This window comes from Emiliania huxleyi, assembly GCF_000372725.1.
Source record: "Emiliania huxleyi CCMP1516 unplaced genomic scaffold EMIHUscaffold_50, whole genome shotgun sequence".
NCBI classification, from domain to species: Eukaryota; Haptophyta; order Isochrysidales; family Noelaerhabdaceae; genus Emiliania; species Emiliania huxleyi.
In genome coordinates this window covers 271634-298830 of record NW_005198243.1, presented here as the reverse complement: position 1 = coordinate 298830, position 27197 = coordinate 271634, and the positions used below count along the sequence as shown (strand labels likewise).

Sequence of the window (27197 nt, the reverse complement as noted above, 5' to 3'; positions counted from 1 at the left end):
CCCTCCCCTTTCTTCGTCGTCATCGTCGCTGTCGCGAAAGCCCTCCGGTCCCTCGATTCCCTCGCCTATCCCCTCCGCTGCGTCGTCCCAGTTTATATCCTCATCCTCTGCGCACGTCGCGTTGGCTTCCTCTCTCCCCCTTTCCTCCCTGCCCCTCTCGCTGTCTGGTGTTAATGGACCCCCTTCCTCTCCCTCGCCACCGTCACCGTCTCCATCCCCGTCGCTACCGCCCTCCATGCCCGCCGCCCTTTGTTTCACACTCGTCTCTGCCATGTCCGCCGTCGCCGCCGTCCTGTCTGCTGCGCTCTGTGCTCCGTGGTACAGTCGCTTATTGTTGCTCAGGATTAGCTCACGCACCAGGACAGCCTCCTGCTCGTTATTTTGGCTTGCCGATATGCATCCAAAGTTCCACGCTAGCTCCTCCTTCGTCACGTCTATCTTTTTGCAGTATCTCGCGAATGCCGTCCGCGCTTGCTGGGGTGTTATTGCGTTCGGATCCGCCCTGGTCCCCGCCTTGTATCCCATCTCCTTGCGGTGGCTCCTGTATGAGTCCCCATATGACCATGTGATTTCTTGGCCTTCCTTGACTCCCCTCTCTGCAAACAGGACCATCACCTGCGCAGCTGCCTTGCCTAATTGTATCTCCTCGTAGCGTACGAAGTGCGTCGCCCTCGTGCCTCGTTTCGGCTCATTCGATGCTGCAGGCCAGTCGAAGTTACACCGCGCCGCGACGCTGTCAAAGTCGTCCCCGCTCTCGTCGTCACTTCCATCCAGCTGCGTCCCCCCTGCTGCCGTGTGTCGTGATAGTTCGTCTGGTACCGTCTCTGGTGGCTGCGCCGTTCCTGTCCGGAAGATCTCCCCAGTGTAGATGCTACACACCTCAAATTTCTCTAGCCTCCTCGTCGCCAGTAGGCCGAGTTCCCCTTCCGCTATGCTAGAGGGGCCTACCTTCGCCCCTTCCACCGTGCCGCCCGTCGTTAGCATGGCCGTCGTTACTTTCGCCGCCGCCTCTGCTGCTTGTCGGCGGAGCGCCTCGCGCCTTCCCTCGTCTCCATGCTCCTGGTCTTGTTCTTTTTGTTTTCCTGCGCTTCCTGTCGCTGGTCCGGCGACGTATCTTGCCGTCTGCCTTCGCTTCCTGGCGGATGCGGAGGCTCGAGAGGGATTCGTGTCCGTCGCTTCTGATTCTCACTCTCCTTTTCCGGTTCTCCTACTCGCGGTCGCGTGCCACCGGCTCGCCCTCAATGCTTTGATTCGCGTCGTCGCCAGCCACTTGCCGAAGCGGATCGTCCACCGCATCGTCGGGTGCAGACCGAGGGCCGTCCGCTGCATCGGCACGCTCTCCCCCACCCCCGCCGCGGCCTGCGTTGCCAGGAAGGAACTCGCGCAGCTGTGCAGGCGCACGCGCCGAAGCTGCACCGACAGCGCCGGCCCGTGGAGATAAACTAACTTTATGGAGATACGGCTCTAGTTGACGACAGCGCTAAGAAGCGGGGATGATCTGGAGCCTCCATGCACACATGCTCACCGACGCTCTGAAGGAGTTGCTTCACTGTTGCACTGCCTGGCTCTGCAGCCGCGGCTGCGGCGGCACGCGCTTCTGCTGCTGTTGCTGCGCGACCCTCGCCCGCGCCATCGCCTTCTCCACCTGCCGCACCGCCGCCGCGTGCGGGTCCTCCTTGCGGCTCTTGCGCGGCGGCCCGTCCGCCTGCGTCACGAAGGCACCGGCGTGATGACAAGGGAAACACCGCTCTGACAGCGCTCAGCAGTCTGGGCTACGGGTACAGTACAGCAGAGTCCAGGCGGGATGCAGCCCGAACATCTCGGAGCACTTGTCGAGTCCGACCATCGCACCCGTCTCCCGCATCTAGTCTCGCCTTTGGACCGGGCGAGGACAGCTCCGGCGCGGTCGGCGGCGGTGCGGACACGAATCGCGGCGGCGCCTCGCCGCGCGCCGCCGCCTCAGCAATCAGGTGCGAGCGCTGCACCTGCCGAAGCAGCTGCTTGCGCTCGTACGCCCACGCGTGCGCCGTCGCCCTGTGCTGCGCCTCTGCGCCGCGCAGCCGCGACAGCTCCTGCCGCGCCGCGCGGAGCTCCGCGTCGACGGCGCGAGTCCGCTCGCTGCTCGCCTGCTCGGATTCGGGTACTGGGTTGGGTAGGGTGCCCTGCTACCTAGGGTCGGCGCGAGTCCGCTCGCTGCTCGCCTGCTCGGCGCCGCGCATCTGGTTGGCGGCGGTGGTGGTGGCGGCCAGCTGCGCCGACAGCTCCGCGTTGCGCAGCGCGAGGCGCTCGACCTCGCGTTCATTAGTCGTTCATTAGTAGTTGATTAGTAGTTGATTCGTAGTTCATTAGGGAGGCGCTCCACCTCGGACCGCAGCTCGACGACGAGCCCTTCGGAGCGCTGGGCGAGCTCGGTCGCCTCGTGGCGGTAGCGGCGGCTCAGCTCCTCTTGCTCTCCGAGCAGCGCCTCCGCCTCCGCCGCAGAGCGCTCGTGCTGCTCCCGCGCGTCTCGGAGCTGCGCCCGCAGTGCTCGGATCGCAGCGTCCGTCTCCTCGCCCGTCAGCCTCGCCTCCTCGACGTGCTGGTGCTTGCGCGCCGCCAGCTCGGCCACCGCGGACGCCGCCTCTCGCTCCGCCTCCTCGCGCGCCTTGCGAGGAACCAGAAGTCACTCAGCCGGGGAGATTAGTCATCGACACGCCCGTCGCTCCGCCCCCCCCGCGCGCCGCCAGCGTGCGCTGCCGCTCGCCACGCAGCTGCGCGGCCTCCTCCTCGGCATGCCGCAGCTGCCGGCGCATCGCGTCGAGCTTCGCCTTAGACACGAACCACGAACTCACTCGCCGCACACGCAAGGAAAACGAAATCCAGGGGGCGTCGCGTCGGGCTTCGCGCCTCGCCGCTGCTCCGCTCGAGCGCGTGCGCGTCGGCCTGCTGCTTGAGCTCGGACGCCGCTGCCGCTCGCGCAGCCTCGGCCGCGTCGCGCGCCTTGCAATCAGCAGCACTCATCACTCAGACCCCAAAGCCCGTTGAACAACCCATTCCCTCGGCCTCGCCCCGCGCCTAGTCAGTGCTGGCTGCGGATCAGGAGTAGGAGTCTCGCGCCCATCGCTCTCCTCGGCCGCGCCCCGCGCCCGCTCCGCCGCGCCCAGCCGCGCCGCCAGCTCCTCCACCGCCGCCTCGACCGCCCCGCCGCCCCACCCGCCCTCGCCGCCCCCTCCGCCGCCCGCCGGACCGGCGACGACCAGCGCCGCCGCCGCCTACAGGAAATCTCCCAGAAGCTTCCGAGAGGCTCGCTCCCGCCCCGCCTGCCGACAATCAGAGAGAGGAGGAGGCCGCCTCCCTCTCCACGCCATGGGCAGCCCCGTCGCTCGCCCCGCCGGCGCCGCCCTGCAGCGACCGCATGTACTTCCCTCCGAAGCGGCCTAGCGGCAGTCGCTGGGCTCGCTCCTCGAAGGCCCCAGCATGGCCCGCATGTACCTCCCTCATGGGCAAGGCCTCCTCCGTCGCGTCATCTCGGGTAACCTCGGGTAATCCCGGATACTCTCGGGTAATCTCGGGTACTCTCGGGTCCTCTCGAGGCAGGCCTCCGTCGCGGCTCTGCGCACGCTCGAGCCGCTGCTGCAGCTCGGCGCACCGCAGCTCGGCACTCTCCAGCTCCTCGCGCAGCGAGGTGCTGCGCGCACCCGCCTCCCTCCGCAGCGACGCGCTCAGCTGCGCCACCCGCACCCGCTCCTACGCGGTAAGGGAGGAGGTGTGAAGTGAATGTCTCCACACACACACACACACACACACACACACACACACACACACACACACACACACACACACACACACACACACACACACACACACACACACACACACACACACACACACACACACACACACACACACACACACACACACACACACACACACACACACACACACACACACACGCACACACACACACACACACACACACACACACACACACACACACACACACACACACACGGCGGTGAGGCAAGGGGGTGCGGGGAGGAGGGGAGGGGGGAAGGGCAATTCGCTCCTCCTCCGCCGCTGCCCGCTGCGCCGACTGCAGCGTCTCCGCCCTTGCCTCCGCACGCGCCGCTCGCGCCTCGAGCGCCTCGCGCCCGCCCTGCGCCACCGCCAGCTCGCTCTCGCACTTGGAGAGCGCCGCCGCCGCGCTGGCCGCCTGTCCCTCGGCGTGCAGCGCCCGCGCCTGTTCACAGCTAGAGGTGTGAAGAGACGCTGTTCACACCGCCTGTCCCTCGGCGTGCAGCGCCCGCGCCTCGAGCGAGCGGATCGCATTGCCGCCAGCGGCTGCGTCGGCGCGCGAGTCGTGCAGCGCATGCAGCGCCGCCTGCTCCCGCTCCTTCGCCGCAGACATCTCGAGCTTGAGTGCGCGCGCCGCCTGCTGCTGGGCGGCGGCGGCGGCCTCTGCCGTCTCTGCCCTGGCGGCCAGCGCCCGACGCTCCGCCTCTTCCTTGCCGCGGACTCGCTCCAGAGCCGCGCGCAGCTCGGCCGCCGTGCGCAGCGCGTCGTCGCGCTCGTTGGCGTGCCGCTCGGCGATGGCCAAGGCGGTCTGCGTGTGCTCCTGCGCCTCGAGCAGCTCCGCGCCGCACCGCTGCAGCTCCTCGCGCGCCGCGTCGCGAGAGGCGGCCGCGCGAGCCGCCGCCGCCTCGACCGCCGCCACGTGCGCCCTCAGCTCGCCCACCTCACCGACGAGGCGCATCTGGTCCTCGACGCCGCCAGCGCGCTCCTGCCGCAGCCGCTCGAGCTCGTCGGCCGACAGCCGCGCCTGCGCCGTCAGCACGTCGTTCTCCTGGTACAGCACATCGACCCGCGATCGGAGCTCTCGCGCCTCGAGCGCGCCGGCGCCGTTGAGGGCCTCCCGCTTGATGGTCTGGGCGTTGAGCGCCTCACGGCGCACCGCCGCCTCGAGTGTCGCCTCCAGCTCAGACTCGAGCGCAGCGACCCGCGCGGCAGCGTCCTGAGCGTCACCACTCGAGCTCATCGGTAGCGGTCAAGCAAGTGATCGCAAGTGAGGCTCAACGCGCGAACAAAGAATTGAAGCCTCGGCATGGGCGCGCACTAGCACTAACAGCGAATGGGAAGGCGAGCAGAGCGACAGTTGGGTGTGGCACGATAAGATGGAGAGCAACGCAGAAGATGAAGAATTCTGGAAAGCAAGGCTCTCTCACAGCACACTGGCACGAAAAGGGCGCGGACTGGCGCGGACTGGCACACTCACCGGCTCACCGCCGGAGCATCGCACAACACTGGGCACAGGACTGGGCACGGGACTGGCGCGCGCGCACTGGCACTAACACAGGTACACCACTGGAGCCGCCTAAGCGACTCCGGCGAGGACGGCGAGGCACTTAGCTCCGTGCACTCGACCGCCCTCGCCGTTGGCAAGCTCATTCACGCAAAAAGAATTTTACAAGAACTCTCGCAGAACACTGGGCACGGGATCCCGCTCCCTTGGGTTGTCCGTTTTCTTTCTTTCTTTCTTTTGGGCACGGGACTGGCGCGCACTGGCACTAACACACGCTGGCAAAAAAACTGAAAATATGTGGAATGGCTGCTACGAAAAACGTATAGCTTCACTGAAAAAAGATTAATGTTCGTGACGCGCGGGTCGCCCCCCGCCGGCGGCGATTCCGTGCCCCCTCCCCGCCCCCCGGCCCCCGCACAGCCGGAACGGTGCCACCCCGCGCGCACGAGGAAAAAGAAGTGCGAGAGCCATATTCGGCGGAATGGCTGAAACGAAACAAGAATTAATGCTGGAACGACGGGCGGTCAAGTTCGCGCCTTTTAGTCTCGTGAGTGTGTGTCGAGCCACAGACAGGACTGACCTACAAAGCTACAATGCCCGCATTGCTTGTCGCAATAGCTCCAGCGCTGACGCCCAACAAGGTTAGGCAAGTCACCAATAGCAGAAGGGCCGCCGCTCTGAGACACAAGCACGCTGCTGTTGCTGAGCATGCTCCGAATGCGTCGTCTCCTCGCAGTGCTGGCAGAACCTGCCGCTCAGAGATACGAGCACACGATTGCTCAGCTTGCTCCGAATGCGTCGGCGAAGCCTCGCGCGGCCACGCACACCATGCAGACTTTCCTATGCCGAGCGGCTGGTCACAGAGCGAGGCAAAGCTGATACTCGACACCTACCAAAAAGGGATGAAATCCCTTATGGATATAATCGCCCACTTATCTCAGGAACATAGTGTGAATGCCCGGGAACAGCCCCTCCTGGCCCGAGTGCGGGGCGCGAGGGACAAACAAATTCAGAGGGCATGAAAGTCGTCAAGCTGCTTGATCAGGCCAGTAAAGATGGCCCGCGAGTCGTGCTCCTCTTGTCGATGGCTGGGATCAGCACGAGGCGCTCGGAAACCTGTGGCTGCAACGAGCCGGCGCGAGCGGGCGCCATCACCGAATAAACTCGCTTCGCACAACGCTACCTGGGCACGAGATTGGCGCACTGGCGCACTGGCACGGAAGGGCAGACGCGCCCGCCGCCCTGCTTCACTGTTTTGCCAGGGCTTCGGGGAACCCTCCTTGTCTACTTTCGTCTCGGCTCCTGCGGCGGGCGCATCTCGATGTATCTCGTCGACAGAGCGGTGCAGGCAAGTGCAGCAGACGCGCGGGCGATTTCTTTTTATGGCTTCGGACAATCCTTGTGCTTCAGCTGGTTCTGTCGGACGCCGCTGACACAACCCATGCTCTTGTCCCTGGCAGTCGTCGCCGCGTCCCTGGCGCACATCAGCCTCGAGTTCTCGGTGCCGCGTGGCGCTTGGTGGCAGGGCAGCGTTCGCGCTACCATCGTGAGGCCAGAGCGAAAGGCGACTGGCGTCGCCGTCGTGGCGCACTGCACGCTCTGCTGGGGAGACTGGTACCCCCACCTCGAGAAGCTCGCAGACACCCACGACCTGATGATGGTATTCTTGCACAGCGACGTCATCGACTCTCCGCGCCACTTCTTCGACTTCTCGAACGGCGCCCCGCACACGTGGTTCTCCGGCTACGGGGAGGACATGACCAAGATCCTACACGCCGTGCGCGATTCGGCGAACGAGTTCGGGTCGGAGCTATACGGCACCCTCTTGCCGGCTGCCCCGGCCGTGGCCGTCGGCCATTCCCTCGGCGGCGCGGGCTCGCTCATCGCCACGTCGAGAGACGAGGACTTTGAGGGCGCGTTTGTCATGTCTCCCTGCGTGGTGCACAGCGAGACGCTCGCGTCCATCTCCAAGCCAATCATGGTGCTCTCGGCGACCGAGGACGGCATCTGCCCCCCCGCCCGAACGGCGCGCCCGTATTACGCAGCGCTTTCGCGTGCGCCGGAGCTCTACTATGCCGAGATCGTGGGCGGCACCCACTGCGCCTTTATGGACGTGTCAGGGACCAACTGGGAGGCAGGTGCGCGGCTCGGTGCCGTGACGGTCTGGCCGGAGGCGGGAAGCTTCGCTGAGCCCTCTTCCCGGATCCCTACAGGTGCGCAGCTCGGCGTCGCAGAGGCGGCCGGAGGCGCCTGTCGGCTGGCGGAGCGAGGCGTGGGCCTTCTGCTGGGCGCGCCGCCGCTGGCGGAGACGCTCGAGAATGACGCGCAGCGCGCGACAACAGCACGACTCGCGGGTGCACGCACGCACGCACGCACGCACGCATGCACGACACGCACGACACGCACACGACACGCACACAAGCATTCACGCACTGCTCGCGCGCCGCGGGCAGTCGACGCCTCTTCACACCTAGCCGTGAATAGCGATTCTTCACGCCTTCATCACATGACCAGGCCTCTTCTTCGATGCCCTGCTGGGCACCGCCGCCGAGCGTCGCGGCGCCGGCGCGGGCGGTGGGCTCGACCCCTGCCCGACCGAGAAGCCCCTGTCCGAGAGTGCGCCGTGCCCGCCAGCCGGCTCCGGACGCGGCGCTCTGCTGGCTGCGCTCGCGGCGGACGAGGCTGCCGGCTTGCTGAGCAACGTGCGGTCCGCGCTCGGAGCCCGCGAGGAGTCGCCGGCGCCCGAGGGCGCGCACCTGGCGAGCCAGAACTACCTCGCCCTTCTCCAGGAGTGCCTCTGCGTCTAGCGGAGGCCGGCTGATAGCTCCTCGGTGCACTCCATATGATATTTGTGAGGAGCGATCGGCGTATGACAACCAGCCGTCGATCCCGTCGGGTCGGCGGCTGCATGAACCCCATGGCGCGAGCGGACGATGGGCTGTCGGTCCCGCGCAAAATAAAAAATCATTGACACAAAGAGATCGCCGCAAGAGATTGCACAAAAAGAAATCGCCGGGCCTAATAGTATATGCCTGCCCCGCCCTCCCGCGCCACTGCCGCGCTCCGCACGCCGCCGCCGTCAGCTGGCAGCGCGCCGGGTGGTGAACTCCCGAAGAACGTCCTGAAGGCGGCTGCGGACGGCCGGGTGGGACCTGTGCGATTGTGGCTGAATGAAGGCGGGAAGGCGGACATGCTCTTCGATGCTGACTCTGCGGCCGGCGGCGGTAAGGCTCCATGCACCCTGCTGATGCGCGCCGCACAGAACGGGCACGTGCAGATTGTCGAGCTTCTCCTGAAGCGTGGCGCGCACATCAACCTGCTTTGCAGTGGCAGCATCACAGCGCTGAACGCTGCCGCCTACTACGGCCGCGAGCGAGTGGTGGACGTGCTGCTGCGGCGTGGCGCGGAAATCGACCTGCAAAACAAGAACGGTGGCACCGCGCTGATGGTCGCCGCCCGCTTCAACCGCCCCGCTGTTCTGCTCCGCCTGCTGCGGGCGGGCGCGGACATGACGCTGCGCGATGCGGAGGGCAAGACGGCGCTGCAGCTTGCCAAGGAGGAGGGCCACGCCGAGTGCGTCGAGGCGTTCAGGACGTACCTCGGGGCGGTGGCTGCGCGCCGGAGCAAGGCACCGTCGGCCGAGGCTGGCGGCGCAATCGCGGCGATGGGTGCGAGTGCCGCGGCCTCTGCTTCGAGCGGCGGGGGCGGCGCGGGGGCAGCGCTGAGCAGCAGCGGGGCGGTACCAGAGGAGGTTGCGCAATTGGCTGAGCGAGGCGACGAGGCGGTGCTGGCGTGGCTCGACGGCGGCGGGCCGGTCAACGCGAGGTTCGAGTACTTCTTTGCGAGCGGCATGCGTGAGAGCGGCATGACGCTGCTGATGGTCGCAATGACGCAGGGCCGCGAGGGGCTCGCCGAGGCGCTGCTCCAGCGCGGTGCTGATCTCTCGTTGAAGGCTAGCGACGACGACACCGCGCTGAGTCTCGCCGCCGTGAATGGCTTCGAGACGCTGGTCGAGCTGGCGTTGCGGCACGGCGCGGAGATCAACGAGCAAGCTACTCTCGGCAGCACCGCGCTGATGGGCGCCGCCGCAGACGGCCACGAGAAAGTGGTCGACACGCTGATCTGGCACGGCGCGGCGATCGACCTGCAAGACAACAACGGCGCCACCGCACTGATTCGGGCCGCTTTCTTCGGCCACCCCGCCGCCCTCCTCCGCTTGCTGCGGGCGGGCGCAGACGTGACGCTGCGCACTACGGATGGCAAGACCGCGCTGCAGTTTGCCAAGGACAAGGGCCACGCCGAGTGCGTGCGCGCCCTCAAGGAGCATGCGGCGGCCGAGAAGGCGGCGGAGAAGGCGGCGGCGGAGGCGGCGTGGGCCGCGGGAGCGGCGGAGAGGGCGGCGCAAAGGGCGGCGGAGGAGAAGGAGGCGGCGCGGCACGCCGAGGAGCTGCTGGCGGAGGTCGAGGCGGAGAAGCGCGCCAAGGGCAAGAAGGGCAAGAAGAAGAAGAAGAAGGGCGGCGGGGCGGGCGGGGCTGGGCCGTCGCAGGAGCCCGAGGAGGGTACCGAGGCGCCGTCGGAGGCAGACGCAGCCGAGGCGGCGAAGAAGGCCGAGGAGGCGAGGCTTCTCCTGCTTCTCGAGACGCTCACCGAGGAGAGGATCCGGTTCGGCATCACGCCGGAGAGCCAGGCAGCGGCGTCGGCAGAGGTGGTCGAAGCTGCGCGCTTGGACGCTGAGGCGGAGGAGGCGGAGGAGGAGGCGGAGGCGGAGGCGGAGGCGGTGGGAGAGGCGGCCGAGACGGCGGACGAGGAGAGCGAGGAGGAGACAGCGGAGGGGCAGGCTGCGGCGGCGCGCGAGGAGGCCGAGGCGGCCGAGGCCGCGCGTTGGAGTGCGGCGGCGGAGGCGGCGGAGGAGGCCGCGGCGGAGGAAGAGGCTGCGTTGGCGGCGGAGGAGGCGGCGATCGAGGCCGCAATCTCCGCCGCCAAGGCGAGGCGCGCGTCGGTGGCGACGGCGAGGGCCAAGGCAGCGGCAGCCAGGATGGCGGCGGAGGCGGCCCAGCGCTCATAGAGAGCTGGGAGCAAACTGTACGCATGGTTCGAACACGGGCGCGTCATCGCTGTTTCGCAGTATCGAGTGGAGGCTTCCCCAGCCAATCTCGTCAGCGCTGTGTCGAGCTCCGGGGCGTGGACCCTTTGGTCGGATTTGGGGCACGGCGATGAGCAGGACCCGCTGCTGCCCAAGCGCAAGGTCGAGGGTGGGGGCTGGGACAGTGAGGAAGGGGGGAAGCCGTGAGTACACGAGACGGTCGTGAAAGTATCTCTTTCGTGCATGTGTGTTTTTCTGCAAATAAGTGACGCACCTCTACCACACTTGTAAAGACTTGTAATACAACGGTTGTAACACTACGGGGGTAAGTTAGAGTTAGTGAGTACTCGTCCACATCACACACTACTACGCGCGACCCTCTCTACCACGTTGAGTCGCCCGGCTCTCCTCTCTAGTCGGTGTGGCCGCTATACTGTACTCTCGAGCCACTGCTCTGGCGGGGTTCCCTAGCTACACGCCGCGCACGACGCTGAGCTCGTCGTCGAGCGCGTCGCCGATGCACTCGATCACGCTGTCGCTGCAGCGGTCGGCCTCCTCCTGCTCGAGGTCGAGGTGGAGCGGGTAGGCGCGGTTGAAGGATCGCATCACCTGCTCACAGCTCTCTTGTTCCACCCAGTCACGGTCGTCTCCACGTCCGACAGCCAGCCGAGCATCACCAGGCGCGTCAGCCAGCTGAGGAAGCTGTCCTCGATGCAGTCGGGCAAGGGCAGGCCGGCGCCGCCGAGAGCCACCTGCGGGGACGATGAGCCGAAGATGCGCCGAGATGCGCCGAGATGCGCCGAGATGCGCCGAGATGAGCCGACACTGCAAGTTCGCGAGCGCCACCTCGATGTCCCACGACACGTGCGGCGGGTCCTCCTTGGTGAAGGCAACGTCGAGGGTCGAGTCGAAGATGTCCCACCAGGCGAGGCAGCGCGCCTGTTCGCGGCGCTCTGTTTCTGGCCCCGCCGGGCGAGACAGCGCGGGCCGAAGGAGGGGCGTGGAATCCTTGTGGGGGGGGGGGGTTACGTGAGGGAGGAAGCCCCCCCCCCCCCCCCCCCCACACCCACACCCACACACCCACGGGGGTAGCGCCTCGAGGTTCAGGGCTCGAGCGTGCCGCCATCTCGGCGGTATCTCGGCTACCTCTCGCCTCGAGCTTGAGGTTCTTGAGCTCGAACGTGCCGAGGGAGGGCACACCGCTGCCGTCGCGCCCTCGAACAAACAGGACGAGCCGCGCCTAGACGGCGGCTGATCTCGGCTGATCTCGGGGCACCTCTCCGACGCGCCGCGCAAGCCAGGAGGAGGAGGTGGGCGCGTCGTTGTCGACCGCCGCCACCGACGTGAAGTCGCTGAGGCCGGGCTGCGCGCCGAGGTCGAAGAGCGGCTCCTGGTGGGACACGTCCGGAAGGCGTGTGATGGACGTGTCCTGGACGGCTGCGGTGGCCGGAGGTCGAGGAGCGGCCTTGGAGTCGAAGCGCACCGCCACGTCTGCGCCGGAGCAGAGCGAGGGGGGGGCGGGGAGGGGTGAGGCGGGTGCGAGGGCCATTGGCCGAGATTCGCCGAGATTCGCCGAGATTCGCCGAGATTCACCGACGTCGATGTCGAGCGCGAGGACGTGGCTCGGGTCGTCCCTCATCGCGCGCGGCATGAAGTCGGGCGGGTAGTCGAAGTCGAGCATGCTCTTGAGCCGCCGAGGCAGGTGCTGCTTGAGCGCGCTCGCGAGCGGCCCCCAGCACCGCTCCTGATGAGGTGAGGTGAGGTGAGGTGAGGGTAGACGTCTCCGCGCACACAAGGAGCTCCACGGCACAACGCAGTGTGTGTGTGTGTGTGCGTGTTTCGCGCCGAGATGTGCCGGTCCGCCAGCTCGGTCACGAGGTCAACCTCGGCGTTGGACACCTGTCAGGCTCGAAGGAGTCGGCTGGGATTGCCACGTGTGCGCCCCCGCCGTATGTTCATTCTCACACCTGCCTCCTCCGTGCCTCCGCCTTCGAGACGCCCTTCTCCGCTTTGATGAGCTTGGTGTCGACGCGGCACGTGCACCGCTTGACCAGCCCCCTCGCCTGCACTGGCTCGGAGTCGAAGGGGCAGGCTGGCTGCCTAGCGTGCACGAGAGCAGGGAGCTTGAGGGCGTGAGTACGGCATCCTTGCAGTCTGCTTGGCGCATCGCATCGCATGTTCAGCATCTAGGCCCAATGCCTCCAGCAGCGGGGCCCGAAGGGCACCAGCTCATACGCCGCGCTGCCGTCCTCCGGGCTGACGACACGCCGCCACAGGCGCCCCGCCGAGTCCGCCCGGAGGACCTCGAGCAGCAGGTTCTTTGCGATCCCCTCCGAGTCCTCTTCGCCGAGCGGCTGCCCCTCGCCCGAGTTGTGCAGCTCCGCCAGCAGCTTCTGAACCTTCCGGCGGGAGGGCTTGAGGTACCGCGGCAGGACCGTCTTGAGGGCGACGTTGACCAGCTTGACGGCGGACCGGAGCAGCTTGACGAGCGCTCGCTTCCGCGTCCTTGAGAGCGCGGAGTTGCCGGGAGCGGCGAGGAAGAGGATCAGCTTGCCCAGCGCCTGGCCGCCGGCGTCGCCCATCCCAAGCAGCATCTTGCTCACGCGTGCCATCGCCCTCTCCGAGCCGGACGCCTTGTCGAGCAGCGCCAGCCATACCGCTGTGGAGGCCTTCCGCCACGTGGCCTGCAGCTTGGTGGCCGCCTGGTGGGCTCGCTTGGACACCTTGTGCGCTGCTCGCTGGCTGATGCTCCGCGGCCGACCAGACTCAGACAAAGTGCTGCAGGAGGAGACGGTGCTGGAAGATGCGCTGCTGCCGCCTGGCGCTTGAAACGCGAGCCGTGCTTTCTCGGCCTCAGCCTCTTCATCCACCTCTGAGGGCAGGACTGCCGCGCTTAGCGTCCGGCTTCGCCCAAGCGACAGCAGGCCGAGCTTTGAGGTGGAGGCGCTCAGCATCCGGCTGCGGCCGCGGGTCGAGTCGACGGCGACGGTCGAAGGAGGAGCAGTCGCGGCGCTCAGCATCCGGCTGCGGCCGCGGGTCGAGTCGACGGCGACGGTCGAAGCGCCAGCAGTCGCGTCGCTCTGCGTGCGGAGGCGAGACATCGAGCTGGGCAGGGCGGCTTGCAAGGTCGGTGGGGGCGCATCAGCTGGCCCCCACGTTTCTTTTTTCAAAACCCAAAATTTCACTCCCTTTGCTGCCATTCTTGAAACCGTTGGGTCGCTTCAGTTCACGAAGCTGTGGGCCGACCCTCCGATTTCATGAGAAGAGAACAAAGTTTTGCATGACACACAACGCACTAAAGAAACAACACAACCACTCCATCAGCATGTAACAGTGACTGCAGTCTTCGGCGCAGATTACTTTCTCAGTCTGTGTCAGTCACTCTCGCACTTGAACACAACCTTGCCCTCCCCTCAGGCGGGGAGGCGGATCCGGAAGGAGTCGCTCGGGTAAAAGGACATCCGGCCCGGCAGCCGGTCCAGCCCGTTGTAAAAGTAGACGTGGCCGTTGAGCACGAACGAGGCGGGCGCCCATCGCGAAGCGCCTGGGTGCGGGGGCAGCGCCTTCCACTCGTCCGCGTCAGGATCGTACCGCCAAAACTCGCCCGTCACCATCGAGCCGTGGTCGTTCCCGTCCCCGCTCAGCACGTACCCATACTTTCCGACGCTCGTTGGCAATCCTTGCTGCAGTAAACCACTTGACGACATCGTTGGCAGAATTGAAAGCGATCACACGCTTGCGAGCTGGCGGGCTCGATTCCACAAGCCGCACAGGACCTCCACTCGGAGGGCCGCGATTCCACTTTCACTCTCCCGTCTTCGACAGTCGACGTGTAGCCAAAGAACTTGATGTAGCTGGCTTGCACCACGTCCTGCAGCGCATTGGCCAGGCCCCCGCTCGCGTGCGAACTCCACAGTGAAAAGAGATCATACCGTTCGGGCCTTGGCTTGCCTGCAGCCTCGCGAGCCGTGCGAACTATTGCGAGCTCATGCACGTCATGCAGTGCGTCGAAGCGCCGAAGACGTGCCTCCACGTCGCCGCGTGAAGGTGGAGACAACTCATCACACCCCGACCTGTGCAATTGCTGGTCAAAGGAGGCAAGGAGCGCTTCAAAGCAACGCTCACAGCAAAGGCGTGGATACGCCTTGAAGGGAAATTCTTGCTGCAACCAGTCAAGGCGGCCAAAGTCCTCCTCTTCGCCAGGACAAGGAAGCTTCCGAGTTGCCTGCATTACTTGCCAGAGCAGAACGCCGTTTGCGCCAGTCTCCACTTTTCTTTGGTCTCCCGCGCAAAATGGACAGAAGCAGCACAACTCAGCAGACGGCAGCTGCAAGCGTGGAAAGCCACCAGTGGCATCAAAGTGGAGATCTATGAATGAGTCCACGTCCTCTTGCACAAAACGAACCCATTCTGGAAGGTCTTTGATTGTGCACCAACCTCCGTACGTGTAGAACATTCCAGGCTTGATAAACCAGCCAGAAGGTGCTTCGTGCCCACCCTCACGAAGCTTCCTTGCTTTCTCCGCGTCCATGCACTCCAAGGCCGAAAACGATACTACCTTGGCTCCGGGGAACGGAGCTATTACAGAGCCCGGGGCCCCTTCAACATCCAGGGAGTCCGGGCCGGTTGCCCACAGCTTTCGAATCGGGGGCAGCGAGTCGACGTGCACACAGACAGGCGAGCCCAGGGGTACGATCGGCGTTACATGCTTGGTGTGAGCAGTCATCAAGTCTACGACTGCAGCCGAGTCGCCCCTTTCTTGCGCAAATCTGCGCGGCATGATGCCATGAGCTGGTGGCTTGAATTCTTTATGAAGCGACGTCAGAACTGGCTTGAATGGCAGTGGTTCAAGACTGAGCTCGTCGACGGCGAGGTCGCCGACGCTGCCGATGAAGGCCAGGTGTGCTTGGCCGGGCGGAGGCGTCTCGAGGTTCTCGGTGCGAAGAAGAACCGCAGCGTCGGAGCCTGGAAGCTTGACTTTCCAACGACCAGAGCGGGCGTCCCAGCCGCGCGACAATCCCACCAGCCCGTTGAGCTCTGCTCGCGTCAGGCCGACGAGCCTCACTACCTGAACGGACGCGTCGCCGCGCGGGAGCGTATGCGGAGCGCCTGTAGAAAGCTTCTCGTTGAGCTGCTTTGCGATCTTGGCTTCCGAATGCGTGCCCCGAGCAATCGAATCCGTGAGACGGTCAATTTGAGCTTCGGTGTGCACACCGAGCGCAACCGCGCGCTCCGCAGCATCTTCGAAAGGCAGGCTGCACATGCATGCAGCACGACTATGAGAGGCGCGCTGCGCGACAATTGTGCCGCCCCCCACCCGAGCGTTGCAGGCCCAGTTTTTTCTTTCTCGACATGTGTGTACTGAGGGTCCACGCTTGTCGTGCCAGCAGGTTTTTCAGTGTAATTTTTTTAGCTTTTACTGGGAGAAAAGGGAGAGGGAGGCGCGCCTCAGTGTATGTGGCTCTTACGTACAGAAAGAAAGAAAACAGACAACCCAGGGGAGGGATGGGAGGACGGCACGCCGCCACCACACAGGGATTTTAAGGAGAGGAGTGTGGTGCTAGCCGTCGCCTACCCTAACCCTTGGTCGTCTGCCTCTACCTATCTCCCTTCGCCGCGTGTTTGTCAAAAGCTTCCGCATGAAGTAACGCGCCTTTTGAGCACTTGAGCACCGGATAGGGTCGATTCCGCGTGGTACGGGACCCCTCGATCGTCTCACCCTCCCTCACTGGAGTGTTCATTGGGGGGGGGGGGGGGGTCATAACAAACACGGTACAGGATCGGGGTCGCGCCTCTTCTTTGTTCCTATCTTTGTTTCCAGCGCAGCTGCGCGCTCAGTATGTGCGCCAACGACGCCTGTGGTGGCTCACTGTCTTCTTGTGTCCAGTCGTCCCAGTCTCTCCGTTCTCCGATTCTCCTCCTTTCCTCGCGCGCCTCTTTTGCGGCCTCATCCCGACGGCCTAACCGGAGTTTCTCCTTTTGTGTGTGCCAGTCCGCGCCAGTCTGCGCCCTTGTCGTGCCAGTGTGCTGTGAGAGAGGCTTGTATCTTAAGAATTCTCCTTTTGCCTCTGCCGCGACGCGAGCTGGTGCGCGCCCGACAACTGCGTGCTTTACTGGCCATGGCACTAAGCCTCAACAGCTTGCCCACGGACGTCTTGCGTAAGATCTTCCGAGCTGTGGCCGATCCGCTCCAGCCTGCCGGCGCCGGCGCGCTAGCCAGCACCTGCGGCGATATCCACCACGCTGTCCGAAGCCGCGCCGCTGGCGCCGACCGCTCAGAGGTGGAGCGGCTGCGCCTGTGGTGGGGGCGAGCGACAGCGCTGTGTGGAGCGAATCGGATGACGCGCGCACAGTTGGATGCGGAGACGCGCTTTGATGTGGCGATCGAGCCTGGCGATGGTCGGGAAGGAGTCATGATGTGGAGCCGCTTCCACTGGATGCCTTTTGCCGCCGCCGACGCCGCCATCCTCGGGCACCTGATGGCACGCGGCTCGGTCGATCGCATTGCGGTGCTCAATCTGATGTGTGCTTCCCTTGAACCGGGAGACATGCAACCAATCCTGAATGCGCTCTCCGGCGGTGCTCTGCCTCGGTTGCACTCTCTTCTCCTCAACGGCAACAGCCTCGGCGACCGCTTCTGCATGAGCTTGGCCGCTTCTGCACGAGCGGCGGGCGTGCTGCAGGCTCTGAGGTTCCTCAACATGTGCTTCAATGGCATCACGGGCAAAGGTGTGACTGCTCTGGCGGGCGCGCTTGCTCAGGGTGCGTTGCCACGGCTGTCAACTCTCGACCTCAGGTGCAACCAGGTCGACGACGCTGGTGTCGAGGCCCTCGCTGAGAGTGGCAAGCAGGGCTGCCGGGCGCTGTCAAAGCTGTCTCTCGCCCGCAACAGCATCACACCCGTTGGCATCGATGCCTTGGCCGCGGCACTGGACAAGGGTGCCTTTCCGGCTTTGGAGTGCCTGTCCGTCCCTACCCCTGTCTCGCAGCTCCCTCGCATCAAAGAGGCGTGCGAGAAGCGGCATATCACACTAGCTGATCAACTGGCGTGATGAGCAGTGGCACCGCCACTGGCACTGGCACCGCCACTGGCACCGCGCTATCTTTTCGCTTTTCCGCACCGGACCTCTTCGACAGCCCCCCGGGCGGCAGGCCGTGTGCTGGTGTGCTGCATGGTGAGCAGCGGAGAGCGGCACGCACCGGCGACAGACCAGCCGTGAAGATATATTGAAAGCAACGCATCTCCGCAAGCCGAGGCGTTTCAGCGGCCCGGCCGAGGTGTGCGAGGCGCCGCTGCAGCCCGACGCCGTCGTCTGCCCTGCGTGCACACTGCACAACGAGCCGGGCGCCACGGTCTGCGCCTCCTGCGAGCAGCCCGTGTGGCGGTGCAGCGCGTGCACGGACACGGCCGCGCAAATCGAGGCGGACGGTGGGACGGTGCTCGTCTGCACGCTGCCGTGCCAGCATCCCGCATGCGTCGCCTGCCACCGGAGGCACGTGAGCGCGCAGGACGAGCTCGGCCAGCACGAGGTGACGTGCCTGACGTGCGATGCGCCGCTGGACGATGCGTCGCTCCGGGCCATCCTCGGCGACGATGCCCACGCGAGGCGGGCGGAGCGGCTGCTCGGCCACGTCGGCCGCCTGGTCGACTGCCCGACGCCCGACTGCGGCGCCCGCTTCGAGCTGGAGGCGGGCGTGGCGGAGCGCCCGACGACGTGCATGCAGTGCGGCCAGCGTGTGGTGCTGCGCGATCCCTTTGCGCGCGCGCCGCCCGCGCAGCCTGCGCAGCCCGCGCCGACCGCGCCGCCCGGCGCGAGCGCGGACGACCCACACGTGTTGTCGTCGACGAGCGACGACGAGGAGGAGGACGAGTCGACGCAGCAGCCGCAGCGCAAGCGCAGGCGCGACGACGACGGCGCGGCGGCGGCGGGCTCGTCGGAGGCGGCTGGAGCCGCGGCAGCGGCGGTGGCTGCGCCGGCGGCGGAGGAGGAGGAGGCAGTGGGCGCGCCAGCCGCGGCGGAGGCGGCGGCGGCGAGCAGTGGGGCGGCGGCAGCGGCCGAGCCAGAGGGCGTGAGTGCCTACCCTCTCGTGCAGCAGTGCCCCGGATGCGGCCTTGGTGTGTCCAAGGATGACGACGACGACTGCCACAAGATGCAATGCCGCTGCGGCTGCCGGTTCTGCTTCCGCTGCGGCAAGCGGGCAGTGCTGAGCGGCGGCACGTGGCGCATGGCGTGCCGGTGCAACATCGAAGACTACGGGGCGGGGCACCGCTTTCCGCGGCCGCCCACGCCGTGACGTGCAGAGCGAGCGAGCGAGCGTAGAGTTACAGTCAGGACGAAGCGATGATGAGATGAATGTAGCTGTAAACTACCGTACGGGGGAAGGAGACTAGGACCCTCAGTTGCACAGGGGTTGTGCGCCAGGTCCTCCTGCTCGGCTCCAGCGAGTAGACAAGTGTGTTGTCATCAACAGAGTAGAAGGATCTGACCTCGTGGCCGATGTGACCAAGCGCCGGTAGCGTGGTTTAACCTCACACCCATGGTCTCACAGTGTGCCCCGGCAGTCGCCGAGCAGTGTCGCTCACACAAGCCGCAGCACAAGTGACTGAGGGCCAGTGAGGGCGAGCCCATCGCTGTCACAGCTGTGGCAGCCGCACAGTAGGCTGTGTCAACTGTGCAGAGTGTGTGAGCAGCAGAGGAGCTGCTCTCCAGGCTTCAGGCGCAAAGAGATGCATGCCACCGAAGGCGCTGTCGAGGTTCGCCGAGCGCGGCGCAGGTTGGAGGACACCGTCACCGACGAGCGCGTTGGACTTTTCACTCCGGACAAAGACGGCCACACGCACACGAGCTGCGGCCGTGTCGCCGTCATAGTGGCGAGGCGCGGGACCGTCTGTGGCGAAGTGGGTCGCGTCCTCCGATACAGGGGATCCTCAGGGGCCCCTGGGGGCCTCCCAGGGGCATCTGGGCCCTCCCCCAGCAGCTATTCATGCAGAGGCAGCCAGCAGCCAGCAGCCAGCAGCCAGCAGCCAGCAGCCAGAAGCAAGTCTCTGGCTAAGGTGGTTAGCAGCAGGCAGGCAGCCAGCACTCGATCCATGCGCACACACGCCCAAATAACACGCACATGGTGCACCTGGGTAAAGGGAGTCCGCACACCAAAAGGGAGTCGCACACCAAAGGGTACGTGCTCTCCGGTGGATAAGTCCTTGCTAACCTACCAGCCCCGGGGCATCTCGAGGGGCATCCATCACACAGGCAGTCCGCTGGTGTGCTCACGAGAGGGGTGTGAGCCCACTGGGGGAACGTTGCCCTATGGGAAAGCTCGCGTGTGTTGTGGTTTGGAAATTTTTCGGCCCCCCCCCCCCCCCCCCCCGTCCCCGCCATCCTCTCTCTCCCCTACCACTCCCTGTAGGAAAGCAAAGAATGAGCGACTTCATCATCGAGGGCTCAGGAAGAAAGAGGCCTGATCAAGCCACCTACAATGCGCTGAAAACGCTAATCGACGAGGCGGCACAGGCTCAGCCGGCTGATCCGGATTACATCCGGGCCCGCCGGCCCGAGATTGAGGCGCTCAGAGAGGATATCGCGCAGCTGCAAGGGTCACCGCGGGCGCGGGCCGTCGCGATTCTGGAGGCGAGCGAGTCGTTCAACAAGGCCACGCGTGAGCTACGCCTCGACGTGAGCGACGCCACGGTGGAGCAGCTGCGCCGCGTGGTCAAGTTGGCGCAGAGCGACGAGCTCAAGTCGGTGAAGAAGTTCCTCGACCAAATCATGCAACACCGGATGGCGTGGCCTTTTCTGGAGCCTGTCGACGGCCACCTGTATCCATCCTATTACCAGGGCCCGCACGCCGTCATGGATCCGATTGACCTTTGCACCATCAAGATGAAGCTCGAGCAAGGATCCTACGCCGGTGCGGACGCCGTCAAGGCGGACGTGGACGGTGTGTGGGAAAACTGCCGCCACTTCAATGGCGAGACCCATCTCTACTCGACGATGGCAGACGAGCTCGAGAGGCGCTTCAACAAGAAGTTGAACTCCCTGAAGGGGAAGCACGTTCAACGTGGTGTAGATGCACCATCACGAGTTCAAGGCGAAGGAGGCTTTTCTAGCGCGGAGCGGACTTAGCGGCCAGGCGTTGGAGGCCGAGGAGATGCGGTTGATGCGGCTGAGGGAGGGGGCGAGCCTGCTCCGCAGGACGCCTGCCACGGCCACGCCCCTCGGGGCGAAGAAGGCGGGCAAGCGTGCAGCGGAGGCGGCGCGCAGGGCGATTGCGCTTGAGAGGGAGGTGTGGGTTGACGGGGAGTGCCGGGGTGGGCGTCGTAAGGGTGAGGGCGATTGCCGCCCTCCCCCCTTCGCCCACCTCGACGCCTTCGTGTAGGCGCCCCCGCGACTGTGCGTACCTGTGTCGAACCTGTGTGCTGTGTGAGAGAGTTGTTCTGGTGCACTTGGAGCACTTGGAGTGCAGTCGGTAACCTCACATCCAGGGCCGGGGAGCTAAGGAGCGCACCCAGCGGGCCGGATGATCGGGATCGGGTTACGGGCTAGAGAGCCCTAGCCCCGGGGGTGCGCGTTCGCAGGGAAAGGGCCTTAAAGTAAACACGGGTCTCCCAGACCCCAATTTTTTTTCTTCGAAGCTCGCCTTCTGCAAGGGAGTCTTGTTCGGCCGGATCAACTCTTCTCGCCGCCGAACAACATGCTCAACGTGCAGGCCCACGCCTCCGATCTATCCGTGCGCGCGCAGGCTTTCTCGCCCATGTACGAGTATCACTCGCCGCCTGCTGCGCCTCCGCCTCCGCCTCCGCCGTCCGCCTTTGCCCCACGCATGCCGCCTCTACCAGACGGCGCGCCGCACTTTGAGGGCTGGTTGAAGCATGCGGCGACTGTTGCCCTGGCGAACCCGCTTGGAAGCTCCGGCACTGCGCTGGGCACGGCCGTGGCGTGAGGTCGCCTGCGGGCGCTAAGTGAGCGACGAGCAGCTGAGCACGAGGCAGGTTGAGTGCTCGCGAGCCTCGAGACTAGGTTGAGTGCTGACGCGAGCCTCGAGACGTCCGCGAGCACTCGCGAGCCTCGCTGAGAGCCTCGCCTCGCCTGCCTCAGCGCTCGGCCGGTGCCAGTCGCGCCAGCCGCCAGTCCATGTTCAGTCGTGTCCTGAGTCGTATGCATCAGCAGCGCTGTGGTCGTGGAGCCTCACACGCTAGCTACTAGTTACTACGCATACGTTGTATTATTCTTGAAGATGTCGCATCCTCTCTGCCACACACAGAGGTCAGAGCGGCCGGCCGCCTGCTTCCTTCACACAACAGAGGTCAGAGAGCGGCCGGCCGCCTGCTTCCTTGCGGGCGGCAAGGGACAGGGACACAAGGGTTGCAGCAACGCTTATGTGGCACACGCGAGGTGATACAGAGTGCGTCGCTCAATACAGATAGTAGTGCCAGGTGAGCTCCTCCAGCACCGTCCAGTCAGACACGAATCCCTCAGGAAAGGTGACGACGTCCCCGGGGTTTACGACGACTGGCAGCCCCGTCTCCTTTGGCACGATCTCGAGCTTGCCTGATATCAGGTAGCTCAGTTCGCCGTACGGCATCTCCTTGTCCTTCCGCGTCACGTTCGGGAGCCACCTGTCGTTCCCCGCCGTCGTCCATGTCGGCCAGTTCGCCACATCGAGCTCCATGAGCAGAGCAATATCGGCCGCCTCGACGGCAAACGCGTCGTGCAGGACGCGCGGGCCAGTCGCGGCACCCAGCGTGCCGGCGTACTTGTCCGGCCAGCCGGCCACCGCAGGGTGTGTGGGTGCAGACAGAGGCGAGGTGAGGCGCGGAGCCGCGGCACGAGCGCACGGCGTCGACGCGGGCCTCGCGGCCACGTTGAACGCGGCGCTGGCCGGCAGGAGGACGAGGAGCATTGAGCTGCGCCGCAAGCCTCGCCGGCAGGAGGAGCGAGCGAACGAGCGAGCGCAGCAGCGAAGGGTGAAGCTCGCGGGTTTCTCGGTCAGGGTGACGCCGGCGCTCCTTTTCTTTTCACTCGGACCGTTTTTGACCGCGCAAGATATAAAGGGTACATACATACAAAGGGTGTCCTAAGGGCTCTGCTCGCAAGGCGCCCGCGTCGCAGACGCGGTACCATTGACAAATCTGCAATATACCCCCACACGAGCAAATAGCAAAATCCGAATACCGTGCACGAACTGCGTGATCTGCGCCGTGGACGGGGGCAAGCCTTCAGCTGGTTTTTGACGTTTTACGGGAGCACTGCAGCAACCAACCGGCCGGGGGCTATTGCAACATATATGGAGAGCTTCTGCGTGACTTCCGGGAGGCGCGCGACGCCTGCAACAAGCTGCCTTTTGACGACGCGCTGCGCGACAAGATAGCTGCCGAACTGGATCGCATCGAGGCTGCTCCGCCTCTTGAGCGCATGTTGGTGACGAAGCCGCTGATCGCGGGGTGGAGGACATTGGTCAGCCGGCAGAAGGATCCGTCCATCAAGACGCGTCGTCAGGCTGCGCTCACCGTCATGCTGCGCGTCGTCGACCGCCTCCCCGCTCGGGGGCCAAGCCAAGGCGCTGCGAGCGTGCCCGAGTAGCCTTACCGTAGGAACCTTTCATGCTCCAAGGTGACGCAGCCAGCCCCATCCGCCCCCTTGCTCAGACTCTTCCCGCCTAACTGAAGAAACCAGAGGGGTGAGGAACCACCCCGACCCAGTCAATGGCGCGTCGGGGCCAGCGCCTTCAAATGCGCCCCAACCCTCCACTGCTGCCGCTTCATCCTGCGCTGCCACCGGTGCGCGCCGGCTTGAGGCTCCAGGCTGGCTGCCGCGAGAAGCGGATGGGGCTGTGTGGTGTGTGTCTCATGTGGATGGGGTCGGCGGCGGTGTTGGAGGGTGCGCGTGCGAATGAGGCGTCCGCCGGTGAGGCGTCCGGCCGCTAGTGTGCGCACCCTCGAGCCGTCACGACCCTCTGCGTGAATGTATGGCTAGCGTGCTTCCACTGCGCGCCCGCGCCTGCGGCGCCGCTCCCCACCCTTTTGCGCAGCAACACCTTAAACTTTTAGGCCCTCCAAATTCGGGTCGGAGCGTAGCGGAGTGGGCCCCGAGTTTGAAAAAGGGCGACGGACGCTTGCGTCCTAGCCTCCAACAACGCCTCCCCGGCGCAGAGGGGCCCCCGCCCCCCGGAGGGATGCTCAACCGCTCCACGCCACGCCGCTTGCGGCGGTCCTCTTCCCAGCTAAGCTGAGAACGGGCGCCAGGTATCCGTGGGCTCTCGTCACGCGGCCGATCCGCGAGCTACACAGGCCCTTCGCCGATCTCGACGTCTCGACCGCGCCCGGAGAGTGTTTCGACGAGCTGCGAGAGGCGCACACGCAGCTCGTCAGCAGACACGACCTCACCGACAAGTGCCAGCGGAGCTGGCGGACGCAGGTCGTGTGCCGGGAGGTGGTGAGCCCGGGCACTGCGATCAACGAGGCGAAGGCGGAGCCGAGGTTCCGCTTCTACCCGCACGGGCTGACGCCGGCTGCGGAGCTGCTTCCCCTGGCCCAGTTCTCGTCCACCAACGAGTTCTTGCACCAGGCGCAGCGACGGTACACCTCTGGCGTGCACCATGCTAACTGGCTCGACCTTGCCAAGGAGCTTACCGACGAGGCGCTTCGCAGCGGCGGCCGCAAGGCGCCCTCCAAAGGCAACAAGGTCGGAAGACGCAAGAACCACAAATGCTGGCGAGAGGCGATCCGTTTTGTCGCCGTCAGCCAACCAGGGGCCGGCGCCTTCCTCAACGCCATCCCCATGCGTGATGATATGAAGATGGAGTCCTGGGCGATGCGCGTCACCGTCCAGCGCCGCCTTGGGCTCCCCCTTGATGTCGCCTGCCAGGCGGTGGAGGCAGGCAAGAGGGCACCCAGCGGCCAGCTACACGACGCCCTTGGCGACGCCGCGATGGTTAACCCTCGGTCAAAGCATGCTACAAGACACAAATTTCTACTCAAACGTTTGGTCAAATGCCTCCGCTCGGCGTGGGGCATGATCATCGAGATGGAGCCGACTGCACACCTCAGTTACAGTAATCCAAAACAACCTGACGTGGCGGCGGCAAACATCGGCAGGGGGCACAGGCGCCTTGTTGCCGATCTGAAGCTTACAAGTTCGCTCGCGAGCAACAGCAAGGGCAAGGATGGAGAGGGTGAAATTCGGCTCGGCTGGAAGGGGGCCTATGTACGCTTTGGCAACACGGAGACCGGGCTGCTCAAGTTGGTCAAAGGGCGCGGCAAGTGGTCTCCGTCGGAAGCGACGGCAGCGGCGGTGGCGGGGGAGGAGGAGGAGGCCGAGGAGGAGGGGGTGGAGGGGGAGGAGGAGGATGCCCCCAAGGGAAAGCTCAAGGAGCAGCCTGGCGATTACCCCTTTGCGCGGCAGCAGGATTGCGATCTACGTTTGTTTGATTTTGAGGCTTTCGGAGGCTTTGGAAAGGAGGTTCGCAGCACCCTGAGGGAGGCGGCGAACCAGCTGAGCAACAAACTTTCGCACGCTCAGCACCTGGACGAGGTCACATGGACCACCAAGAACTGGCACGGGCTGCAGATGCAGCGCTTGTCTGTCGTCCTCCACACCGCCGTGGCGTGGCAGACGGTGAACGAGCTAGCGTGCGGGGAGAGCGGCATTGTGCATGGTGCGGAGTGCATTGCCGTTCTTAACGGAGTCGCTTAGGCGGCTCCGGTGGTGAGCCTGTGTGTGTGCCAGTCCGCGCCAGTCTGCGCCCTTGTCGTGCCAGTGTGCTGTGAGAGAGGCTCGGCGTAAGAATTCTTTTGAGGCGCCGCCTTGCCGACAGCCTCTCGCGCATTCGCGGCATGGAAATCACAGTGGTCGAGGCGTCCGGCGCTCGGGAGAAGGTGGCGGTCGGGCAGCAGGCCACGCTCGGCGAGCTGCGGCGCCGCATCCTCTCGCTCTCGCTCCGCTCGTGCACGCTTGCCCGCTCGGCGCCCGCCAAGACGCTGCACATCTGCTTTGACGGCGGGGTCCTCGGCCCCGATCGGGACGCGACGTCGTTGGTCGCGCTCGGCGTCACCGGTGCGCCCGTCGTGGTCGTGATTCTCGCCTCGGCTGCAGCAGCGAGCGGACAGGCGCCACCGCAAGGCCCGGCCCTCGGTTCGTCCTCCTCTCCCTCCTCCCTCGGGCAGCCGACCCGGTCCGCAGAGGAGGGAGGCGGCGAGCCGCCGCCGCCGCCACCGACCGCCGCCGCCCCCGCCGCCTCCCTCGACCCGCCCGAGGAGCCGCTGCTCTGCCGCACCTGCCATTGGGCGAGACAGAGGGCCACTTCCCCGAACCTTCCGGGAACTGTCGCATAGGACGCGCTCTGCCGGATCTGCTTTGGCGGTGAGGGGGAGAACGGGCTCGGCCGGCTCATCGCGCCCTGCCTCTGCTCCGGCCCGATGCCGCTCGCGGACGCACGCGCCCACACCATTCCGCTCAGCCGCCAGCCGCCGCCCGAGCTCCTTGTCTTTAGGCTCGATGAAGTACGTGCACGTGCCGTGTCTGAACGACTGGCGAACGGCGTCGGCGAACGCGTCGTCGCTGTACGAGTGCGAGCAGTGCCGGTACAAGTACAACATCGCCCGCACCGAGTACGCCGCGTGGCTCGAAGACGAGAGGCGACCGCGGCCGCTACATCGTTCTTTCCCGTCGTCTCACCGCTGCCCCTCTCCCTCTCTCCCCCCTCTCTCTTCCCCCTCTCTCTTCTCTCTCTCTCTCTCTCTCTTAGGCGCCCGTGCGCGCGGCCGAAGGCCTCACAGCTCTCGGCATCCCTTTACGACGCGCGAGCCTCCTGTGTCAGGCGCCCGCTCGCCCGTCCTCTTCGAAGCGCGCCTCCGCAGTGCTCTTTCCGCTCTGACGCGCCCGCTCTCGTCTGCCAGGCTTGTGCGCGCGGTTGCCGTCAGCCTGCTCCTCCTCTCCGTGGCCGCCGGCGCCCTCCTCCTCGGCCCTCTCCACCCAGAGGTGCGGGACAGCCGAGAGACAGCCGAGAGGCAGCCGAGAGGCAGCCGAGAGGCGGCCGAGACGCAGCCGAGATAGGACCTTCCACGAGCCTTCCACAAACTTTCACGAGCTGTCCACGAACTTTCACGAGCCATCCACGAGCTTCTACGAGCCTTCCACGCACTTTCCACCCCCTTCCACGCCCCTCCCCCTCAGGCGCTGCTCTACCGGCTGGTCGAGTTTGAGCCCTCCAACCCTTGGTAGCGCCATGGCTCGTAGCCTTCCCCGGTGTCTGCCACAGCAGCAGCTCCTCACCACCCCACCGCTGTCGCCCGCAGGTCGTGGGGCCCGCGCTGGGCCGCCACCGCGCGGCGCTGGTGGGGCACACGCCGCTAGATGCGGGGACGGCTTCCTCTCCCTACCCCCACAGTACCCGAACCCACCGACACTGGGCCCACGCCGCTAGATGCGGACGGATCACAAGCGAGAGGAAGCCCCCGTGCTCCGCTGTACCCCGCCGTAGCAACTTGCTCCGCGGTCGGTGGGTTCGGGGGTACTGTGGGGGTAGGGGAGGGGGCGCGTCGCAACCCCTTGAGTCACGCACGCGGGAGCTCTGCACACTTGTGTGCCTAGAACCTCCCCACTGCTCGCGCCCTGACGGCGCCGTGTCCACATCGCACGCGCAGGCTCGCGCTGCGACCGCGTGGTCGCCGGCACGTTGCCCGTCGCGTGCGTCGGCCTCTACCCACTCCGCTGGTACGCCCGCCCTGGGCTGGCAAAAACAGGGCGCGTGGTCCAAATGGCCCCGGGTGGCCCTTGGGGCCCGGGGCCTTGGGGGAACCAGCCGCCCTCCCTTCCTCTCAATAAGATGCTTGTGTTT

General features: G+C 65.6%; 10 protein-coding genes across 10 annotated transcripts in view; 5 read left to right on the top strand and 5 right to left on the bottom strand.

Annotated features, from left to right (window-relative positions):
- Window positions 1-1546: 1546 nt before the first annotated feature.
- On the bottom strand, window positions 1547-3000 carry EMIHUDRAFT_211775 (hypothetical protein; the record flags this gene model as incomplete). The annotated part of the gene is made up of 4 exons (XM_005766734.1): window positions 1547-1705; window positions 1986-2126; window positions 2363-2644; window positions 2821-3000. 4 exons carry the CDS (start codon window positions 2998-3000, stop codon window positions 1547-1549), a joined length of 762 nt encoding a protein of 253 aa, XP_005766791.1.
- Window positions 3001-3309: 309 nt separating this feature from the next.
- Window positions 3310-5424, bottom strand: EMIHUDRAFT_451794 (hypothetical protein; the record flags this gene model as incomplete). Its single annotated transcript, XM_005766733.1, has 6 exons — window positions 3310-3416; window positions 3579-3726; window positions 4046-4219; window positions 4259-4990; window positions 5103-5179; window positions 5382-5424. 6 exons carry the CDS (start codon window positions 5422-5424, stop codon window positions 3310-3312), a joined length of 1281 nt encoding a protein of 426 aa, XP_005766790.1.
- Window positions 5425-6719: 1295 nt separating this feature from the next.
- EMIHUDRAFT_436898 (hypothetical protein) lies at window positions 6720-8213 on the top strand (the record flags this gene model as incomplete). Its single annotated transcript, XM_005766732.1, has 3 exons — window positions 6720-7416; window positions 7492-7632; window positions 7793-8213. 3 exons carry the CDS (start codon window positions 6720-6722, stop codon window positions 8083-8085), a joined length of 1131 nt encoding a protein of 376 aa, XP_005766789.1. The 3' UTR covers window positions 8086-8213.
- Window positions 8214-12617: 4404 nt separating this feature from the next.
- Window positions 12618-13491, bottom strand: EMIHUDRAFT_436896 (hypothetical protein; the record flags this gene model as incomplete). Its single annotated transcript, XM_005766731.1, has 1 exon — window positions 12618-13491. A coding segment is annotated over exon 1 (843 nt), but the record flags the coding sequence as incomplete, so codon positions are not given.
- A 283-nt stretch (window positions 13492-13774) lies between these two features.
- EMIHUDRAFT_211770 (hypothetical protein) lies at window positions 13775-15624 on the bottom strand (the record flags this gene model as incomplete). The annotated part of the gene is made up of 2 exons (XM_005766730.1): window positions 13775-14057; window positions 14138-15624. 2 exons carry the CDS (start codon window positions 15622-15624, stop codon window positions 13775-13777), a joined length of 1770 nt encoding a protein of 589 aa, XP_005766787.1.
- Window positions 15625-16480: 856 nt separating this feature from the next.
- EMIHUDRAFT_211769 (hypothetical protein) lies at window positions 16481-18656 on the top strand (the record flags this gene model as incomplete). The annotated part of the gene is made up of 4 exons (XM_005766729.1): window positions 16481-17325; window positions 17421-17524; window positions 17596-18101; window positions 18489-18656. The coding sequence occupies 4 exons, from the start codon at window positions 16481-16483 to the stop codon at window positions 18654-18656; spliced, it is 1623 nt and encodes a 540-aa protein (XP_005766786.1).
- A 1445-nt stretch (window positions 18657-20101) lies between these two features.
- EMIHUDRAFT_48599 (hypothetical protein) lies at window positions 20102-20401 on the top strand (the record flags this gene model as incomplete). The annotated part of the gene is made up of 1 exon (XM_005766728.1): window positions 20102-20401. A coding segment is annotated over one exon (300 nt), but the record flags the coding sequence as incomplete, so codon positions are not given.
- A 621-nt stretch (window positions 20402-21022) lies between these two features.
- Window positions 21023-21589, top strand: EMIHUDRAFT_356609 (hypothetical protein). The gene has a single exon (XM_005766727.1). It carries the CDS (start codon window positions 21054-21056, stop codon window positions 21300-21302), a length of 249 nt encoding a protein of 82 aa, XP_005766784.1. The 5' UTR covers window positions 21023-21053; the 3' UTR covers window positions 21303-21589.
- On the bottom strand, window positions 21564-22357 carry EMIHUDRAFT_436890 (hypothetical protein). Its single transcript, XM_005766726.1, has one exon. The coding sequence runs from the start codon at window positions 22260-22262 to the stop codon at window positions 21774-21776; it is 489 nt and encodes a 162-aa protein (XP_005766783.1). The 5' UTR covers window positions 22263-22357; the 3' UTR covers window positions 21564-21773.
- Window positions 22358-25160: 2803 nt separating this feature from the next.
- EMIHUDRAFT_451789 (hypothetical protein) overlaps window positions 25161-27197 on the top strand; it is a gene marked incomplete at its 3' end in the record, with an annotated part of 5088 nt that continues 3051 nt past the window's right edge. Inside the window, exons 1-8 of the mRNA XM_005766725.1 lie at window positions 25161-25614; window positions 25693-25771; window positions 25851-25968; window positions 26257-26296; window positions 26534-26577; window positions 26656-26694; window positions 26841-26881; window positions 27004-27126. Of these exons, the coding sequence (XP_005766782.1) occupies window positions 25195-25614; window positions 25693-25771; window positions 25851-25968; window positions 26257-26296; window positions 26534-26577; window positions 26656-26694; window positions 26841-26881; window positions 27004-27126 (904 nt within the window). The 5' untranslated portion in view covers window positions 25161-25194. The remainder of the gene's footprint in view (window positions 25615-25692; window positions 25772-25850; window positions 25969-26256; window positions 26297-26533; window positions 26578-26655; window positions 26695-26840; window positions 26882-27003; window positions 27127-27197) is intronic.

Bases quoted from the DNA above. Each gene is read 5' to 3' on its own strand.
- EMIHUDRAFT_356609 (XM_005766727.1), top strand. From the start codon at position 21,054: ATGCTCAACGTGCAGGCCCACGCCTCCGATCTATCCGTGCGCGCGCAG.
- EMIHUDRAFT_436890 (XM_005766726.1), bottom strand. From the start codon at position 22,262: ATGCTCCTCGTCCTCCTGCCGGCCAGCGCCGCGTTCAACGTGGCCGCG.